General features: G+C 32.1%; 1 protein-coding gene across 1 annotated transcript; it reads right to left on the minus strand.

The window, feature by feature from the left end:
* Nucleotides 1–22954: 22954 nt before the first annotated feature.
* Nucleotides 22955–23443, minus strand: LOC139859899 (uncharacterized). The gene has a single exon (XM_071848673.1). It carries the CDS (start codon nt 23441–23443, stop codon nt 22955–22957), a length of 489 nt encoding a protein of 162 aa, XP_071704774.1.
* Between the last annotated feature and the right edge of the window lie 311 nt (nt 23444–23754).

The raw sequence follows: 23754 nt of genomic DNA on the forward strand, positions 1-23754 counted from the left end.
CGTTACCACAAAGATATAACATGATTTTTGGCAAAAGTAAACACACATCAGGTCGACCATGGCAACTGATACAAAACTGACATTTTTAATAAAAAGTTCCAGCTCTTTTTAGAATTTTAAAATGTGACCAAACAGTCAACTTTGACGATTTTTAGAAAAATCGTCGAGACTCGAATTGACAAACGGCCAGAGTCGTTTGTTAGACCTTACAGCAAAGAATTTAGTGGTATTTTTGTTTTAATCTGAAACAACGCAGGTCAGCGAGAATTTCAGTTTCCGTATCGACGTTTCATCAAAATTTACAAAATTTATTTTATCCATAACTTGACAACCGTTCAACGAAACGAGACGTGCTTTATATGAAAATTCATCTACTCGACGAGTAGAATCCAAATAACCACTTTTTATTACCCAGAAAATTAGTTCACTAATTATCATCAGCATTTTTAATTACGAAATTAATTGTTTAATTCATAACTTTCTAACCGTTCATCGAATCCATTCGATATCTAAATGAAAAGTTCTTAATTTTTCTCTAGCTTTCTAAGGACATATATATCTTATACCTTATCTCGTCCCTAGTATAACAACCTTCAAGATTCAACATAAACTAACTAAGGGCAATATCAAAAGTACAAGCATGCATAATCCTAAATACTCGAGCACTAGTCAAGGATACACTATTAATAAATAAAAGTTAAGTTTTGAGTGCTCACGTATCAATATTGAGGTTCAATATTGCAGGAAAGGTACGTAGACGCAACGGAGATGATAAACACTAGTTTGACCTCACGAGCATACCCATGAACCATACCCATCACCTCCAAATCTATAACCCATAATTTCCTTAGCCCTATCCTACTCGAAAACCAGTTTTGAAAACTCGTTTTAGATCACTCGAGCAGCACTCCGTCGTAGTATTTTATGTATAATACATAATAATAATAACACCTAATAATAATAATAATAATAATAATAATAATAATAATAATAATAATAATAATAATAATAATAATAATAATAATAATAATAATAATAATAATAATATATGAAGTTCGAGAGAGAAAGATAGATTAGTGTGTGCATAACCAGTGAACGAATTTGATTTATAGAGAATTCCTAACATTCATCTTCATGCAAGTGCATGGATTTCATGTATTACTTTCATGCGAGTGCATGAATGCATTTTCCAGCTAATGAACCTTTGTTTTTCTCTACCGACACATAATTAATATATTAATTATAAATTATTATTTAATCTATATAATTAATCATATATTATATTATATTTACATTCATGGTAAAAATATAATTTTTACTCAAATGACACGGTCGTGGTCTCACGACTCATGTACCACTTTCCGTTTTTCGGGCGCACTTTCGTATGTTTAGAAAACTAGCCTTTTACGTTACGTGACGTGTACCTTTTACGAAAATTAGACTTACTCAACAATAAATTACCTTTATAAAAATATAACTTATAAAATTGAGTGTTGTGGTCATTTCCTTCTATAAATTAAAGTCTCTTTGTTTGTCAAAATATTTTATTTTAAATTAAACATTTTTTGACAAGTACCTTTATTAATAACTAGACTTAAATTAATTAAAAACTAACCCACTCAAAGTGTAACTTAATCTTTTGAGTGTTTTGGTCATTTACTTTTATAATTCATACCCTCGTTAGTTATCGAAGTATATTTAATAACATTAACTTAAACCAAAACGTCTTTTGACTAAATTAAAATATATTTATAATATATAGGTTTGAAATACTTTAATAAAATATTTAGATTTTAATTATATTTCAAAGTATATTTGAAGATCGTTTATGATATTATATCCTATAACGTTTATACTTTAAAAAAAATATAATTTCCTTATGCGTCAACGTTTAGTTTGTTTTCCTTAAACTTTCTAAATAATATAACTATATTCCCAAAGTTTCTCTTTCACTCTAAATAATAGGAAGGTTAACTAGTTAACGTTTATATAGAAAGTCGAACAGAAAACTCCACTAACATTTGGCTAGTTCCCGTTAATTGACACCTTTGTCTTCTTTTATAACTCACTTTACCATTTTCCGAATACGGTTAATAATAAGGGTTACCTAATTCAAAGTGGACCTCATAACAGATACTCTTAATCATAATTCAATGTATCTGATAATTCAATCATTTGATATTATCTTTTAATCTCGTCGATAAACTTACATCGAACAAATACATTCACGTAAAGTATTATCTATTCAATACCTTGATAGTATTTCCAGGTTCATAAAATAGATCTCATAGCTTATAATCATATCCACTAATCCGTTCGATGTTTTATATAATATATCTCAATTTAATAAACACACATATGTATATGTATATATAATTGTTCGTGAATCGCTAGGCATGGTCAAAGGGTAGTTGATTATATGAATATAGTTTTCAAAACTTTCGAGACTCAACATTACACATTTTTGCTCATCGTGTCGGGAACATATAAAGATTAAAGTTTAAATTTGATCGGAAATTTCCGGGTCATCACAGTACCTACCCGTTAAAAGAAATTTCGTCCCGAAATTTGATAGAGGTCATCATGGCTAACAATAAGAATGTTATTATGACGAATGTAAACTGATACATAGAGTTTTATCATCAATGAGTAATATAGATAACCCAATTTGATTATGCGAAGAGTATAAGTGAAGCTATCGCAAAAGAGTGAAAAATGAATAAATGCAGGTTTGACTTAACCGACGGCGTGTTCAAGATTGCTTTCCGGAATTTAAGGAATTTAGAAGAAATCTTCATAATAAGATTTGATTCTTCGGTAATTAAGGAGATTTAGATCTTCTTTGGTTGAACGCGATAATCTGCTTCGATTGTCCTGTCGGATATTTCCCTATAAATCCGCGTTCTCCATTTCCTTACGACTCACACCCTCTATTCTTTCTTCCTCAATTCATACTTTGAAACATTCGTTAATATGCTCCATCCCATCCTGATCCTTGATATCCTCTTAACGTTCATATCCGTCATTCTTCTTTTTAATCTGCCACCAGAAGAATCTATTTACTTTTACTATACCCTAGGGTTTATAGTGTTTTTAGTTCTCCCGTGTCTTTACGTTGCTATATGCATCGATATATACGGTTTGTAATTTTTTCGGGTTGTTGCTAGATTTTTATATCTTCCCTGATATTTCGATGTCCCTGCTTCTGTCTTCTATAATCATCATCATCCATAGTTAATGCTCTCTTCTATTTGCTGCGGTTTATACCCCACATTTCCATTTCGAAGCTTTGTCCTTTCGTTTCTTCTTCTTGCGATTAAATAGCTCTTGTAATGGTCCGGAATTCATATGTATGGATTTAAGAAGGGATATAGTAATCGTTCTAAGAAGGAAAGGGTAATGGTAAATCCTGAATTGTTAAATTACCAGAATACCCTGAAAAAGACCGAATCATCAAGAAATATTTTCTTGATATGTTTAGAGATTAGATAGAATGTCAGAGTCGTGTAAATGACACATGATGACGGTATGTTCTGTGAATCATCACGTTTCATTAGAAACTCAACATGAATTACTGCAATATAATGACGTTGATCAAGTGTCATTATATTATACTAACCCATGCATCAGTTCCCAACACTACTTCAAAACATTCATATTTAATTTTTCAGAATTTAGAAACTAACACAGTTTCTTTTATGTTGCAGGTATTACGGAGAGATAGATGATCTCAGATAATAATCGTTGTGATAATATCTCCAGAAATATGGAGAATATGTATAATGAAAGATACGAAGATATCTTATAATATTTAGAGTGAGATGATGATGAAGAATATCTGTCTGTGAAGGTTTAGAATAAGAAGTAAGGTGTTTGCTAACGAGTTCAGCAGGCACTGAATCATTTGGATCCTTTGAAGGCAGATTCAGTCTCTGTGATTTGTCCACGGCTTCCTTCATACTTTGCTCAATCCGTTTTTCAGTACCAAATCCTTTCTTTTTCTGAGCTTCACCAACTCACTATCTTTTATCATCAAACTTTTGACCGTTTAAACCATCTACCATTTTTATGTTTCCTCTGCATTTAATGCTATAATATCCGAATCTCTAGTTATCAATCCGAGGTGGGTTCAGAAGAATCGTGTTTTAGATGATTAAACGCTGGTGGTAATATGGTGAAATATGAAAGGTTCCCCAGTAATGATGACGAAAGGGCAACGTATCTATCGGGGTTATAATAAGACTGGTCCGACTGAAAAATCGAAGTTGACTTGCTGGAGCTGTGACAAAATTGGCTACTTTGAAAAGAAATCGCAATGTTGTTTTTGCTAATAAATGATAAAGAATTTGACGCAGGTACATGTTAGATTATAACTTTGGTTTCGAGAGTTTTTCAGGTACAAAACTTCGGGTAACGTGTGGTTGGATCATCATCTCGATTGTTCATTATTTGAAATGTCTTCCGGAATTTAGAAGGGTTTTAAATGCAGATTGTCATAGTCAGTATCCAGATGGTGAAATCTTCCTGAATCTCGAATGATTTTCATATTCCTCTGAGTGTTATGATTAAAAGTGATGTTCTATCACAGTTTTGAAGTCAAAGTATAGTTTTGGAAAGAAAAAAAATATAAGGATCTAAGAGTGATGATTTCGGTTGTATCTCGAGTTGAATTCTGAAATTCCCAAAATCAGAATATGTAATTAGATTCAAATGAATATGATTGTTTTGATTTCTATAGAAGAATGTATATTGGTATAGTTGATGATTGTCGAATCAGAATTGAAGAACGTAACATATTAATTGTGATTTTATATATCTATCGGGTATTACCTACCCGTTAAAAAAAATTTCACAAATAATATTTTGAACAAGAATTTTTTTTTTTTTTTTTTACAATCTTTATGAAAATATATGTGGGTATATTTTCTTCAAATGTAATACAGATTCAATGAGTTAATATCATACTAAGCTCATTTATTTTTCAGCTTGAATTAAAAATGAATTTTCTCTACAACATTAGAGATTACATAGTCATTGCGGAGTATTTCACTAATGAAATCAATACTTCAATATTTATATGTATTTCCTTAGTGAATCATGCTGATGCTCATAGAAGTCTTGCTAACTTCGCAAGATACGAATGTTGTCTTCCAGTAAGTTTCGAGTACATCGATGATGAAATTGTAGAATCAAACATGTTATTGAAAGATACACTTGGTTTATTATGAAGTTGAATTCATTGATTTGAAACGGAGATTGTAATTAACGATGGTTAAGTTGTTAACGAAGGATGTGCATCATAGCATATTAGTAATATGAATTAACCGGATAGTTAAGTTCCATACATAATAGCTTAGTACAGAAAGATGTATTATGGTTTCAGATTTCATATACATTGAATATATATAAATCCTCCTGAAAGAATGAATTAATACTTCATAGCTCGTTGATACAATATACTCGTTGTTGATTCGTAATGATTTCCACAGTGATTTCTTGAACTGGCGGAGCTTGTGATGTTAGAGATGCTGACGATTCTAACGATATTGACATCACTGACTGGGTTGGTGAAGCTAAGGGTACTGCTGATGCTATTGGTAAAACAAGTCTAGCTTGTAAACCGCGCACCATTCTTGTCAGGGTTTCGATTCTTTCCTCTATCATCTCTGTTCACTCAACTGGTTTATGGTTAAGGTTGAGATAAATAATCTCTTAAGATTTTAGAGATTACATAATCACCGCAGGATGTTTCTCCGATGAAGTTATGAATCAATACTTCATTGTTTGTTGTTGTTGGTACTCCTTGGTATCTTTGGTGCGTGTAACGTTGATATCCGATATACAGGTTGGAATAATGAGGTGTGTGGTGCAGATGTGATTGTTGGCGGTGGTAATGATTCTGTTGATGTTAGTAATGGTGGTTGCTGTTGATGCCGGTGATGCTGCTGGTGCTTTTAGTACTGAGGCTTGCGATGTGGATGTTACTGGCGGTACTGGTTATGCGGCTGGTGCTGCTGATGGTGTTTGTAATCCTCGCACCGTATTCTCCAAAGCCACCACCCGAGCACGAAGCTCGTTGACTTCTTCTATCACACCGGGATGGTCAGCAGTTCGGACGAGCGGATAGATATAATCTAGAATTTGGTGTAGTATATAATCGTGACGAGATACTCTGGAAATGAGAGAGAAAATAGTTTCTCGAACAGGTTCGCCGGTAAGTGCTTCAGGTTCATCGCCAAGAGGGCAATGGGGTGGATGGAAAGGATCACCTTCTTCTTGTCTCCAATAATTGAGGAGGCTACGAACCCATCCCCATTTCATCCAGAATAGATGGTGACTGATTGGTTGATCCATTCCGGTCACACTTTTTTTTCGGAGCTCGAATGGAAATCCATATCGACATAGCTGTCGAAATCTGAGGAGTTCGAATTGGTTGAGGGATCCATCTCGTATGATTAGGGAAAGAATTTTGTTATGAAATAGATTGTAGGATTTAGATTTGGTATTCTTCAATTACATAATTTGCATATGTATATATGATACCAAAATCCCATGAATTACGGAAGAATCTTTGAAAAATGTCAGTCAAAGTTCACAGTAACAGATATGCTAGGATAAGATTTCGTCTATACACTATTATGCAATAAATGCAAGAAAACGCGTCTAGACTTAAGAATGATAAGCAGGTAGTTTCTTACAGATGATAAGTAGATGATTTTCGACATAAAATGATAAGCAAAACTTTTGACATGCAGACACGGTCGAAGTCCAGACTCACTAATGCATCCTAACGACTTATCAGTTAGACACACTAATGCAGACCTGGTTCGCTAAGACCACCGCTCTGATACCACATGAGATGACCCGTCCCAATCCATAAGGACGAATACAATAACATATGATTACATCGCGAGGTATTTGACCTCTATATGATACATTTTACAAACATTGCATTCGTTTTAAAAGAAAAGCTTTCATTTACATCGAAAGTTGACAGGCATGCATACCATTTCATAATATCCAAACTATAAATGACCTAATCTGTCATCTACTTAAATATAATCTTTAATGAACTTCAACGACTCGAATGCAATGTCTTTTGAAATATGTCATGAATGACTCCAAGTAATATCTTTAAAATCAGCTAATGCACAGCGGAAGATCTCTTTCAAACCTGAGAATAAACATGCTTTCAAGTGTCAACCAAAAGGTTGGTGAGTTCATTAGTTTATCATAATCATTTATTTTCATCATTTTTATAGACCACAAGAATTTCATTTCCAGTTCTCTTAAATATACGTCCCATGCATAGAGACAAAAATAATCATTCATATGGTGAACACCTGGTAACCGACATTAACTAGATACATATAAGAATATCCCCTATCATTCCGGGATCCTCCTTCGGACATGATATAAATTTCGAAGTACTAAAGCATCCGGTACTTTGGATGGGGTTTGTTAGGCCCAATAGATCTATCTTTAGGATTCGCGTCAATTAGGGTGTCTGTTCCCTAATTCTTAGATTACCAGACTTTAATAAAAAGGGGCATATTCGATTTCGATAATTCAACCATAGAATGTAGTTTCAATTACTTGTGTCTATTTCGTCAAACATTTATAAAAGCATTTCATGTATTCACAGTTCAAAATATATTTCAAAAAGCATTTAATAAAACAGTTGTAAAAGCAGCGCTTGTATTCTCAGTCCCAAAAATGTAAAGAGAAAAAGGGAGCAAATGAACTCACCATACTGTATTTTGTAGTAAAAATACATATAACATCATCGAACAAGTGTAAGGTTGGCCTTGGATTCACGAACCTATATTAATTATATATATTTATATGACGGTCAATATTTGTCTAACAATTTAGGCCAAGTCATAGTGTACCACAATCCTAATGCTCGAGTCTGACTCAACAGTATAGTAACATGTTATATTACCCATGCTCATTTAAAATTCTAGTAAAAGGTGACGTGTGAAACAACGTAACACAAATGGTATCATAATCATAAAATAGTATTTTAGTATTTAGAGAAAGTCAACACGAAAAAATTAACTGAAAAGTTAACGGGAAAAGTCAAAGTTCAAGGTCAAAAGTCAAAGGTTAAAGTAAAAACGAGGTCGCATGCAAAAATACAATAACTTATACAAAAATGATTTTTTTTCGGTCAAACATGACTAAACGACCACTTCAGCGATTTTTAGAAAAATTATCGAAACTCCGATTGATAAACGGCCAAAGATAAAAGTTACACATTACCAAAAAGATTAAGCATAAATTTTTACAGAAGTAAACTAAATCTAGACAACTCGTAGTTGCCAACGCGGTTTCAGCGTTTCAAAGTTAATTTTTCAGCTTTAATAAATTTACAAAAGTGACCGAGTAGCCTACTTTGGAGATTTTTAGAAAATTCCTCGAAACTCGGATTGACAAGCGGTCAAAGCCTTCAAATTCTCGTTACCACAAAGATATAACATGATTTTTGGCAAAAGTAAACACACATCAGGTCGACCATGGCAACTGATACAAAACTGACATTTTTAATAAAAAGTTCCAGCTCTTTTTAGAATTTTAAAATGTGACCAAACAGTCAACTTTGACGATTTTTAGAAAAATCGTCGAGACTCGAATTGACAAACGGCCAGAGTCGTTTGTTAGACCTTACAGCAAAGAATTTAGTGGTATTTTTGTTTTAATCTGAAACAACGCAGGTCAGCGAGAATTTCAGTTTCCGTATCGACGTTTCATCAAAATTTACAAAATTTATTTTATCCATAACTTGACAACCGTTCAACGAAACGAGACGTGCTTTATATGAAAATTCATCTACTCGACGAGTAGAATCCAAATAACCACTTTTTATTACCCAGAAAATTAGTTCACTAATTATCATCAGCATTTTTAATTACGAAATTAATTGTTTAATTCATAACTTTCTAACCGTTCATCGAATCCATTCGATATCTAAATGAAAAGTTCTTAATTTTTCGCTAGCTTTCTAAGGACATATATATTTTATACCTTATCTCGTCCCTAGTATAACAACCTTCAAGATTCAACATAAACTAACTAAGGGCAATATCAAAAGTACAAGCATGCATAATCCTAAATACTCGAGCACTAGTCAAGGATACACTATTAATAAATAAAAGTTAAGTTTTGAGTGCTCACGTATCAATATTGAGGTTCAATATTGCAGGAAAGGTACGTAGACGCAACGGAGATGATAAACACTAGTTTGACCTCACGAGCATACCCATGAACCATACCCATCACCTCCAAATCTATAACCCATAATTTCCTTAGCCCTATCCTACTCAAAAAGCAGTTTTGAAAACTCGTTTTAGATCACTCGAGCAGCACTCCGTCGTAGTATTTTATGTATAATACATAATAATAATAACACCTAATAATAATAATAATAATAATAATAATAATAATAATAATAATAATAATAATAATAATAATAATAATAATAATAATAATAATAATAATAATAATAATAATAATAATATATGAAGTTCGAGAGAGAAAGATAGATTAGTGTGTGCATAACCAGTGAACGAATTTGATTTATAGAGAATTCCTAACATTCATCTTCATGCAAGTGCATGGATTTCATGTATTACTTTCATGCGAGTGCATGAATGCATTTTCCAGCTAATGAACCTTTGTTTTTCTCTACCGACACATAATTAATATATTAATTATAAATTATTATTTAATCTATATAATTAATCATATATTATATTATATTTACATTCATGGTAAAAATATAATTTTTACTCAAATGACACGGTCGTGGTCTCACGACTCATGTACCACTTTCCGTTTTTCGGGCGCACTTTCGTATGTTTAGAAAACTAGCCTTTTACGTTACGTGACGTGTACCTTTTACGAAAATTAGACTTACTCAACAATAAATTACCTTTATAAAAATATAACTTATAAAATTGAGTGTTGTGGTCATTTCCTTCTATAAATTAAAGTCTCTTTGTTTGTCAAAATATTTTATTTTAAATTAAACATTTTTTGACAAGTACCTTTATTAATAACTAGACTTAAATTAATTAAAAACTAACCCACTCAAAGTGTAACTTAATCTTTTGAGTGTTTTGGTCATTTACTTTTATAATTCATACCCTCGTTAGTTATCGAAGTATATTTAATAACATTAACTTAAACCAAAACGTCTTTTGACTAAATTAAAATATATTTATAATATATAGGTTTGAAATACTTTAATAAAATATTTAGATTTTAATTATATTTCAAAGTATATTTGAAGATCGTTTATGATATTATATCCTATAACGTTTATACTTTAAAAAAAATATAATTTCCTTATGCGTCAACGTTTAGTTTGTTTTCCTTAAACTTTCTAAATAATATAACTATATTCCCAAAGTTTCTCTTTCACTCTAAATAATAGGAAGGTTAACTAGTTAACGTTTATATAGAAAGTCGAACAGAAAACTCCACTAACATTTGGCTAGTTCCCGTTAATTGACACCTTTGTCTTCTTTTATAACTCACTTTACCATTTTCCGAATACGGTTAATAATAAGGGTTACCTAATTCAAAGTGGACCTCATAACAGATACTCTTAATCATAATTCAATGTATCTGATAATTCAATCATTTGATATTATCTTTTAATCTCGTCGATAAACTTACATCGAACAAATACATTCACGTAAAGTATTATCTATTCAATACCTTGATAGTATTTCCAGGTTCATAAAATAGATCTCATAGCTTATAATCATATCCACTAATCCGTTCGATGTTTTATATAATATATCTCAATTTAATAAACACACATATGTATATGTATATATAATTGTTCGTGAATCGCTAGGCATGGTCAAAGGGTAGTTGATTATATGAATATAGTTTTCAAAACTTTCGAGACTCAACATTACACATTTTTGCTCATCGTGTCGGGAACATATAAAGATTAAAGTTTAAATTTGATCGGAAATTTCCGGGTCATCACATGTGTTAGCATTATTATCATGATTGGGGTTATTATTATTATTATTATTATTATTATTATTATTATTATTATTATTATTATTATTATTATAATTCTTATTAGTATTATCACTTTTATTATTCTGTTTATTTAAAGTATCACTATGATTAAAATTTTCATTTTTATTAAAATTATTATTATTATTATTATTATTATTATTATATTATAATAAATAAAGATTTTGTACATAAAATATATCTAATACATATACTATAATTATATTAATATTACCTATAATTATATATTAAACATATTAATATTTTTATGTATACAAAATGATTAAATGAAACATATAAATATTATTAAAAAGGATATAACTAATAAATTTATATATATGTTCGATTACAACTATGTATATTAATAAATATACAAATGATATAGGTTCGTGAATCCGAGGCCAACCCTGCATTGTTCAATGTCGTTATATGTATTTTTTACTACAAAATACAGTATGGTGAGTTTCATTTGCTCCCTTTTTTAAATGCTTTTGAAATATATATTTTTAGGACTGAGAATACATGCGCTGCTTTTATAAATGTTTTACGAAATAGACACAAGTAATCGAAAGTACAGTCTATGGTTGGATTATCGAATCGAATATGCCCCTTTTTAGCTTGGTAGCCAAAGAATTAGGGAAATGGCACCTAATTGACGTGAATCCTAAAGATAGATCTATGGACCTTGACACGTCCCATTCGGGTTACGAATGCTTTAGTACTTCGATTATCATGTTCGATGAGAGTCCCAGAATGATGGGGATATTCTATATGCATCCTGTTAGTTCGGTTATCAAGCGTTCACCATATGAATGATTTTTATCTCTATGCAGTTTGTGAAATGCCTGATATGAGATGATGTTTATGATAAATGAAATTGAAATCTTGTGGTCTATTAAAATTATGAAATGATTATTTATGATAAACTAATGAACTCACCAACCTTTTGGTTGACACTTGAAAGCATGTTTATTCTTAGGTACGAAAGAAATCTTCCGCTGTGCATTTGCTCATTTTAGAGATATTACTTGGAGTCATTCATGACATATTTCAAAAGACGTTTCATTCGAGTCGTTGAGTTCATCAAGATTATTATTAAGTCAATTATAGTTGGATATGACATGAAATGGTATGCATGCCGTCAACTTTCGATGAAATGAAAGTTTGTCTTTTAAAAACGAATGCAATGTTTGTAAAATGTATCATATAGAGGTCAAGTACCTCGCGATGTAATCAACTATTGTGAATCGTTTATATTGTATATGAACGGGTCCTTTCAGTTGGTATCAGAGCGGTGGTCTTAGCGAACCAGGTCTTGTATTAGTGTATCTAACTGATAGTTGTTTAGATGCATTAGTGAGTCTGGACTTCGACCGTGTCTGCATGTCAAAAGTTTTGCTTATCATTTCTAGTCGGAAATCATCTGCTTAACATTCTTACTTTAGACACATCTTACTGCATTGATTCCATGAATAGTGTATAGAAAAAATTCATATCTTAGCATATCTACTAATCCATATCTTAGTGTATCTGTCACTGTAGACTTTATTTGACACGTTTCTTTAATTTTCTCCGTAATTCACGGGATCTTTGGAAGCATGTATAGATATTCTATATATAATTAGAATATCATTCCATATTCGAAAATCATTTCATATCAAAACCCTTTAACTGATCGTGAGAGATGGATCCTACACCTAGCTTAGATTCCATTAGTTCTGGAAGCAATTTCGAGATGTATATTGAAGCAGACTCCGAAGTCAATGAACCAGAAGTGCCTCAACCATTTAGTTATTTTTCTTTCTGGAGGAGATGGGGGTGGGTCCGAAATTTACTCACTCGATGGAGAAATGAAGAAGGCGAACCCTATCGTGAACCAAACTTACCACCTAACATCGAAGAAAATGATGTACTCACCGGTGAACCTATGCGCAACACTATTTTCACCCTTCTTGCCAAAATTTTCCACCTCGAAGGTCACATTACTGCAATCTCAGAAAATATTCAACCTCTACTTTCGAATACCAATCAAAGGGGAATATTAGAAGAAGTTAGAGAACTTTGAATTGATAATCAAGATCTATCGAATCAGATGAGTGGGTGGATAGAAATGATAGAGGGTAGGATAGAAACCCTGACAAGAATGGTGCGTGATTTACAAGCTATACTTATTACACAAGAACCATCAACATCAGCACCGTCACCATCAGTAGTACCGATAGTATCAGCAGCACCAGCAGCATAAGCGGTACCACCATCCATCAACAGCAACATTCGCATCCCACACCTCAACATTAAAATCTGTACCTCGAACATCAACATCATACGCACCATAGATACCAAGGAATACCAGCAACAATGAACGATGAAATATTGATCCATAACTTCATTATATTCTGCGAAGAATATGTAGTTCCTAATAGTTTTAAAGATTACTTATTCTAGCCCAAACCGAAAAGCAAATGAGTTTAATATCATATTAACTCATTAAATCCATGATTGCATCTGAAGAAAATATATATGTATATATGTTTTCATAAAGATTGTAATTAAAAATCCTTTGGTACAAACTGATAATGGTGAAAATATTTTAACGGGTAGGTAATACCCGAGGAAATATTTAACTTTCATATTAACATGTTATACTGTACATTATTCGAATCTGATTCAACGGTCATTTACTATCCTACTTGAATCCACCGATATACGTATTCGTTCACCACAGAATAACCATTTTCATTCAAATTTCATATTTGGATTTTGACCTATCAGAATCGAACAAGTGGCATAATGAAGAAACATTGGACAAAAAAATAAAATTTGTTAGAAACAAACAAATTAACTATAAGAAATTTTGTTAAGAATCTACGCTAACTGTTCCTAGCTAATTGTTCCTAGCTAACAGATTACATTTTATTTATCGCAATTTAATTATCGCAATTTATATTCTCGTAATTTTATTTATCGTCATTTAATTTCTGAAATTATTTTACGCACTTTAAATATCGGGACACGTATACAAGGTTTTGACATATCATATCGACACATCTATATATATTATTTGGAATCACCTTAGACACTCTATATGCAGTAGTGATTAGGTTCTCTATACAGGGTTGAGGTTGATTCTACAATAATATATATAGTTTGAGTTGTGATCGAGTCTGAGACGTATACGGGTCATGATACGTATTAATTAATTCGGATATTATATATTAAGCTACATATGAATTATTGGACTGTTAATTGTAGACTATTAACTATGGACTGCGAACATTGGACAATTAAAATGAATTAAAATATTGATTATAACATATGAAACTAAACAAATTCTTCAAGTTGCCACTTGATTTCATCTTAAACCTCATTTGTATCTTGACGATTCCAAACTACGTTCAAACATTTCATAATTCTTGAAAACACCTCAAACGAGAGGATGAACCAACCACACTTCATCTACGGAAGAAAAGATTTATGCATATAGTTATGCATCTGAAAAACTCTCGGAAACTGAGTAAATGTTTAACACGTAGTTATGCTAATTCCTTAGTGTTATTATTACCCAAAATAACTTGATAATCCCTTTTCAAAGTAGCGAATTTTGTCACAGCTCCAGCAAGACAACTTCGATTTTTCGTTCGAAACAACCTTATTATAACCTTGATATATATGCGTGCTCTTTTATTGTTACCAGGAAACCTTTCATATTCTACCATATTACCAGCAGACGTACCAACAACCTCGTTGCTTCTTGGTTTAAATCTCTCCGATAAATCATTATATTTATTCATTGAAATCCTATCATATACTCATCTGCATCTTGTAACGAGAACTGCCATACCAATTATCGATTTATTCATTGAAATCCTATCATATACTCATCTGCATCTTGTAACGAGAACTGCCATACCAATTATCGAGAGTCAGCAATCAGTACTTTGAAAACGCATAGCATATCTACATTAATAGTTATATGTATAACATTTATCTTTTAGAATTATGGTCTTTCATTCTGAAATTCTGAACAACACTCAGTCTACAAATCAATACTCTGAATGTTGAAAAAGCTGAATGAAGCAGCAGAAACTGTAGACAACTGTAAATGACCTTAATCGTCAGAAGTTTAATGATAAAGAATAGTATGTTGGAAAAGCTCAGAAAAGTTGGAACTGAAAAACGAATTGAGCTAACCACGAAGGAGACCAAAGACAAATACAAGGACCATACCCTATATTCAAAGAATCCAGATAATTCTGGATCCGTTGAAATCTTTAGAGAATATCTTGCTCCGAAGTCATGTTAAAATCATGCGGAAAATCTTTCTCCATCAACCATCGAACTTAGAAATTCCAAAATATCATCATAAATATCTTCGATATTTCTGAAGATATTTTCATAAATATTATCGTCCGAAATTATTTATCTCTTCGCGATGTCAGTGTTACATCAGTAAGGAAACTGTCTCAGTTTATAAATTCTGAAAATTTTGAACTTAAAATATGAATGTTATTGAAGTAGTGTTGGGAACTGAAGCATGAGTTAGTATAATATAATGACACTTGATCAACGTGATTATATTACAGTAAGTCATGCTGAGTTTCTAATAAGACGTGATGATTCACAGATCTTAACGTCATTATGTGCCATGTTACATAACTCTTTCATTCTGCTTAACTTCTGAACATATCAAGAAAGTATATTCTTGATAGTTCTACTCTCAGCGATTGTGGTAATTTGATAAATCAAATCGTGCGATTTTGTTCTTTCTTGTTTAGAACATAAAGTTCATTCGAGGTAACATACTTATGAATTCTGGACCGTTACTCACTTTACTAGAGGTCGAGAGGAGAATAAAAAGGCAAAGAGCTCCAAAATATAAGAGAAAATATAAAGCCCAATAATAATACGGACAAACCATGGATATTAATAAGAATAGCAATATAAAGACACAATATAATTAAGAATAGTATCACTCAAGGTAATATTAGAACTAAACAGATTCTTCTGGTGGAAGATTGAAAAGAACGATGACAGAAATGATAATTATAAAAATATCAAGGATTAGAACTCGATTAAGCATTTTCAAAATCTTTTGGATGTATGAACTAAGAAAGAACGTATAGGAATGGTGAGAATAATGGAACGGAAGAGGTTAATTTATAATGGAAATATCAGACAGAGTAATCGAGATAGATCACCGTATTTATTTATAGAGATCTTCATTTCCTTTTTCGCCGAAGAATCAAATCTTTTAAATTTCGAAGATTTTCTTTAAAATTCCTTGAATTCCGGAATTCAACCATGACTAGTCAAAAGTTATGATGAAACTTATCTTTTTCATTTCACTATTTTGTGATAGTTTCACTTATACGCTTCGAGTAATCGAATTATTTTATCTATATTACTCAATGATGATAAAACTCTATTTATCAACTCATATTCGTCATAAAAACATTTTTATTGTTAGTCATGACCACCTCACTCAAATTTCGGGACGAAATTTCTTTAACGGATAGGTACTGTGACGACCCGGGAATTTCTGACTAAAATTTAAACTTAATCTTTATATGATTTTGATACGATAAGCAAAGTATGTAATGTGGAGTTTAGAAAATTTTGAAAACTATGTTCATGTGTTCAATTAACCTTTAGCCATTCCCGACGATTCACGAACAACTATATGTAAATAGATACATATATATCTATATATATATATATATATTAATTATTATAAATTAAAATATTATATGAGTTAATTAATATTGTAAATAAAATATTATATGATAAAATAAATCTATATATATGTAAAGTATATTGAATATATATTTATATGGTTTCGAACTTATTTAGTAAACGAAAATAACACTCATTTGTCAATCGATCGATATTTAGTAAGTTAAATTCGAACTTATATGATTGTAAAATAAACGGTGATCCGAAAATGAGTTCCATAAATTTTAGGCGTATTTAAAATATATTTAGAAACTATTTGTTGAATTTTAAAACTTTTTATATTTTACTTAGGGTTGGGAGTGAATAATTAATGTAATTTTTATTTAATAATTAGTGACTGAATTCTATATCATAATGATCAAAATAAATAAAGACATTTAATTTAAAAATATGAAAATTTTCCGTATACCTCTATCCTCCACTGATTAACAACAGAGCCCAAAATAATACCCTTAAATAATTATGACGATGATAAAAGGTCAAAATTTAAGGCTCCTAGTGATGGCACACGTTTATAGTTTCTTAATATAATACTATATATGTGCTTCATTATATATATATATATATATATATATATATATATATATATATATATATATATATATATATATATGAAACCAGTACACCAAAACCATTACTTCATTACTTGAATACTACTTCTTGGAAATCACAATCAACTTGTTAATCACTATTGCTTCACATGTCATTTAAATTAAATTATTTTTTTCTCACCATCATCTCTAATTATTACGGAGTAGGTATTATATATTATATATACATATTATGCATATATGATATGAAGTCATGGGTAAGAAACCCATTACATTTTATGTTTCGGCTTGACCCCTTCGTTCACCATTTTCTTTATTGAGGGACACCACAAACAACCACCGTCTCCTTCCGGTGATCCACCACCTCAAACACCAACTAATCACCACCACCTTTATCCTACTTTCTCTCCATCCTCAATCCACTCGCAACCTTCGGCCACCCATCACCATGCCACCACTGGCCACTATCAATTACCACCACCAAACCCCATCCGCTACCTAGCTTGAAATCAAACCCATCACCATCAAATTTTTTTTGTGAATCCTCCAAACCACCTTAACATCACATCAAAATCACACCATTTTCGAGTGATATGTTGTTCTTTCATTTGAAGATCACCACGCTGCTGTCCAGTCCGAAATGAAACAACAAACAACCACACCATTCATCGTAAACTACCAAAACACCATAGAACCCATTTATTTTTATTTCTATCACTACTGCAGACTGCTGCTACTTGTTCCATTTTTCTTTCAAACCAATTCATGGGTCACGATTGCTTCTACATTACTTTTGTTTATCCCACTTGAATCACTGCTGCTGCTGTGTTCTTTTTCCGTTTCTATTTTATTCGAATGCTGCTACTACTCTGTGACAATAATGAAGATGAATGATATATGATGATGAGGGTTTAATAAGAATTCGATATGATGATGATTACAACGATGATGAAGATGATGAGTTGTAAAGATGAAAATGTTTTGTTTATTATTTCTGTATACCATGCGAACCCCACCATCCACTTAACCCTTGTTTCATTTAATTTAAAACATAATATTCGTTTGATCAATTGGGCCGTAATTTTTCCTTTGAATTTACGATTGGGCTATATTGATTCAACCGATTTGGGTCGTGATCCAACATCTGTTGGGCTTGAACAATGAAAATAATGATACATGAAGTGATGAAAACGTTGATTTATTAGAAGGAGAAAACAGTTAGTTGGATAGGTTAAATGGATTTTAATCCGGGGTTATAGCAGTAAAACAAGATGGCTCAGTTGGTTCAATAGGATGTTGGGTTAATGAGAGGTCTTGGGTTCGATTCCTGCTAGTGGCATATTATTTTTTTTTTCTTTAACATTTTGAGGTAGTTTTCAATTTTAGTTATTATTATTATTATTATTATTGTTATCGTTATTATTATTATTGTTATTTTTATTATTGTTATTAGTATTATTATTATTGTTAATGTTATTGCGATTATTAGTAATATAATTATTATTATCTTTACCAATACAAGTATTAGGATAAAATTATCATTTATTATTATTATGATAACAACTAACATTATTAGTATTATTATGAAAATAATAAAATTATTGTTTTTCATTAACACTAGTATTATGAAAATAAGTATTATGATAAAATTTTCATGTATTATGATTATAACTACAAGTATGAAATTTATTATTAATATCACTAATAGTTGTGTTAGTATTATTATCATGATTAGGGTTATTATTATTATTATTATAATTATTATTATTATAATTCTTATTAGTATTATCACTTTTATTATTCTGTTTATTTAAAGTATCACTATGATTAAAATTTTCATTTTTATTAAAACTATTATTATTATTATATTATAATAAATAAAGATTTTGTATATAAAATATATCTAATACATATACTATAATTATATTAATATTACCTATAATTATATATTAAACATATTAATATTTTTATGTATACAAAATGATTAAATGAAACATATAAATATTATTAAAAAGGATTTAACTAATAAATTTATATATATGTTCGATTACAACTATGTATATTAATAAATATACAAATGATATAGGTTCGTGAATCCGAGGCCAACCCTGCATTGTTCAATGTCGTTATATGTATTTTTTACTACAAAATACAGTATGGTGAGTTTCATTTGCTCCCTTTTTAAATGCTTTTGAAATATATATTTTTGGGACTGAGAATACATGCGCTGCTTTTATAACTGTTTTACGAAATAGATACAAGTAATCGAAACTACATTCTATGGTTGGATTATCGAATCGAATATGCCCCTTTTTAGCTTAGTAGCCTAAGAATTAGGGAAATGGCCACTAATTGACGCGAATCCTAAAGATAGATCTATGGACCTTGACACGTCCCATTCGGATTACGAATGCTTTAGTACTTCAATTATCATGTCCGATGAGAGTCCCGGAATGATAGGGATATTCTATAATAGATCATATTTATGATAAACTAATGAACTCACCAACTTTTTGGTTGACACTTGAAAGCATGTTTATTCTCAGGTATGAAAGAAATCTTTCGCTGTGCATTTGCTCATTTTAGAGATACTACTTGGAGTCATTCATGACATATTTCAAAAGACGTTGCATTCGAGTCGTTGAGTTCGTCAAGATTATTATTAAGTCAATTATAGTTGGATATAACATGAAATTGTATGCATGCCGTCAACTTTCGATGAAATGAAAGTTTGTCTTTTAAAAACGAATGCAATGTTTGTAAAATGTATCATATTGAGGTCAAGTACCTCGCGATGTAATCAACTATTGTGAATCGTTTATATTGTATATGAACGGGTCCTTTCAAAAATGACCTTGGAATTCCCCGAAAGTGACTGAAAATTGCCCCTAATGCTCTCAAAATCGGCTGCCAAAAAGATAACCCCTCATCATAAAAACTGCTCCCTGTTTATAGGATTTAAAATTCTAACTGACTCGATTTGCGCGATGCGCGTTTAAGTGTGCGGCGCGCACTTCCAAAGGTTTTTAGTTGTTCGGAATTTAATGCTATCTGATGTGTTTTGAAGCACAATTGCACGGTGCGCAGTCCTCCACGCGGTGCGCATCCCTGTACACCGAATTTCTCATGAATTTTTACTTTTAACTCGACTCAATCACAAAAAAATTCAACCAATAACATAGAAACTACTGTAAACGCGCCATAAACACCATAAAACAATCAAATAACACTTCTCGTCTCTCAAATCATAATCTTCCAAATAATGGCGAATAATAACCAAAACCGTATCCGAATGGACTAAAAATGACGGATATTGCAATGATAAATATACGAGAAATGTGCAATTTCAAATCACCCCACACTAGAGTCTTGCTTGTCCTTAAGAAAATTAGACTCGAAAATAATCTTCTACTAAATAATAACGTCTTCATAAGTGTAAGTAGAACCAACGGAAATAAACCAAAAGAGAAACTAGCGTGGGTACGGTTTTAAGAGAACATATCAACAATGTGACTTCCACTTGTAATCCCAAAATCTCCAACATCCCCAAATATTGCATCGGCACAATAATATTAATTCGAACAAGTGTACCAAATATGTAATCCAAATAAATGTAGAAGATCTCGAACCGGATAATGTCTTCGAATATATGAAACAAGGGATACAAGTGGAAGTCTTGAGCCGAGAAGATGAAACAAGCGAACCCAAGAACCGTACGGGCTACCCCGCGATTGGTCAAGCCAATGCCTCCCACAGTACCTAACATCGCGAGATGTCGGTAAGAAAATAATGTGCTTAGGAAGATACACATTACGTCCGGATATCATCGATAATTATGAGCTAATCATCTAATTCGTTAAGTCAATCATAAAGATTGAAGTTCACCAGACTTAAAAGCTGATTAATCTTTTAGGAGATTATCCTTCCGGGGATCTGATAAATCACTGACATTTTGTGTATCATGGTGCCCCCGTTTTACGAAACAGATCTCCCTCATTGAGAAAAGTCTGACCACTAGCTCCCTGTTTAATACTGAGGCGTAGTGGATTTCCAGCCGATGTTAGAGAAGACTTTTCAAGACTATTCGTCAATCTAAGTCATCAAGTGTGTCGGTCGGGAGACTTGACTCCCTTTAGGATGGAATGGATACATCCTACATGGTTAAATAAATTGGTCGGACGCAACATTGTCCTTGTTAGGAGAAACAATGAGGATCGCCCAAAATAAGTTTTCGATCTAGCGCATGGCCCGGTTTCGACCATATGATCCAATCACCGTTCATACGGTTGACACCCGCCTTGGTGCAGGTGACCTACGTATGAATTTTTATGTTCATGTAGGATTTCACATTTAAAATAATGAACATGTTTTGAAAGTTCAAGACTTTCACCTCTAACAGTACCTCATCGTGATATGATGGGTAATGAAATGGTACAGCTTAAGAGGTATACGTACCAAGTGAAACGGTTGAAAGACTTTACTTCCTTAATGAGTTGATCTGACTCACTCAGGAGTGCCAATCTATTTCAATTGACACTCGGTTTGAAACATCTTTCGGAAGACTTTACTTCCAATAATTCCCAAAAACCTTTGGGTTCCATAGCTTTTAGCTATGGGTTGTGTTGTCTAAGCATACACAAGCATGTAGCTATTGTTCCTAAAAAGGACAACACTGGTGAAGCTCAAGGCTCCTCTTCCCACAGTATCACACCATTATATGATGTAATAATAAAATGGTATAGTTTCGGAAGTCTGCTATACCAAGTAACTAAAAGTTTTTGATCCGGCACGTGATTCGGTCACAATCACGCTATGCAATCACCGCTCTCTCACGGTTTACACCCGTTTTAGTACAGGTAACCTACTATTGAGTTCCCCGAACTCGTAGGATTTCATGTCCAAGAAAATGAACATGTGGAACACTTTTGGCTTCTTTGAAATCACAAAATATGCCATAACATACCAAGCCATATCAAAACCAATTTTCATATACAAGGTTTTGGCCTAATTTTCAACTGTTTTTCTATTTTTTTTTCTTTTTCTCTAACTTTTCTCATTTTATTAATTTTCCCCTAATTTTTTCAATTGTTTTTTTTTTCAACCAAAACCCGTGAAACGTCAAGACTTTTAGATTCAAAACATACATGTTGATAATTCCTTAAAAACCAACTCGAGAGATTTTACATCCCCACCCCACACTTGGGATCAACTAATGTCCCAATTACTTGAAATCAAAAATAGATTAACATCGAAAGGGTTAGGTGAGAAATAAAATAAAAACTTATCGAGTTTAACCACTGATCGCGGAATGCCAGTGACAGATGGCGCTGAACTGACTGTCAGCATAAGAACATCGTTCATTTCCGATCCTTACACCAATATCATCAATCACACAGTTTTGATGAACTTAATGCCAGACTTGAAAATCGTTTAACTAACAAACATAAAATAAACTACATAAAACGAGACAAGGTGGCACCACCCGTTAATCGAAACGCCTTGTCTCCGAATAAGTTTACAGTACATAATTAAAGTAAATAATTTTCTTAGTACAGAACCAAATAAAATGTTTGAAAACAAGATACAAAAATATTATACAAACTCTACAACAAATATTATACCCGAGATTATCACGAATCGTTAGAGGTAAAGATGAGTTTAATCTCATCGTCTACCTCTTGCGGTCCATTGACATAATGTTTAATTCGATGACCGTTCACCTTAAACTCTTCCCATTTTGAATTAACCAAATCAACCGCCCCATGGGGATAAACCTTACGAATAATAAATGGTCCCGACCATTTAGATTTTAACTTTTTGGGAAACAAACGAAAACGTGAATTGAAAAAAAGCACACGATCCTCTTCCTTAAATTCTTTAGGATCTTTTAAATGACTATCGTGCCACTTCTTTGTCCTCTCCTTACTAATCAACAAATTTTCATAAGCATCGAGCCTTAATTCCTCTAACTCATTTAATTGGCTCAAACGAAGACGACCCGCCTCATTAAGATCAAGATTGCTCGTTTTGAGAGCCCAAAAAGATTTGTGTTCTATCTCCACCGAGAGATGACACGCTTTACCATAAAGTAAACGAAAAGGAGTGGTTTCAGTTGGCATTTTTTACGCCGTTCTAAATGCCCATAAGGCATCATCAAGTTTGAACGCCCACTCCTTAGGATTAGAACTAATTGTTTTTTCAAGAATCCTCTTTAAAGTTGGTATTTTCGACTTGCCCACTTGTTTGAGGATGGTAGGATGTAGAAACTTTATTGGTCACCCCATATCGTTTCAATATCATTTCAAGTTGGGCATTACAAAAGTGAGTTCCCCGATCGTTAATTAAAGCTTTTGGGGCACCAAATCGAGAAAAGAGTTGTTTAAGGAACGAAACTACAACCCGAGCATCATTAGTGGGAAAAGCTTGCGCT

This window comes from Rutidosis leptorrhynchoides, chromosome 7, assembly GCF_046630445.1.
Source record: "Rutidosis leptorrhynchoides isolate AG116_Rl617_1_P2 chromosome 7, CSIRO_AGI_Rlap_v1, whole genome shotgun sequence".
Lineage (NCBI taxonomy): Eukaryota > Viridiplantae > Streptophyta > Magnoliopsida > Asterales > Asteraceae > Rutidosis > Rutidosis leptorrhynchoides.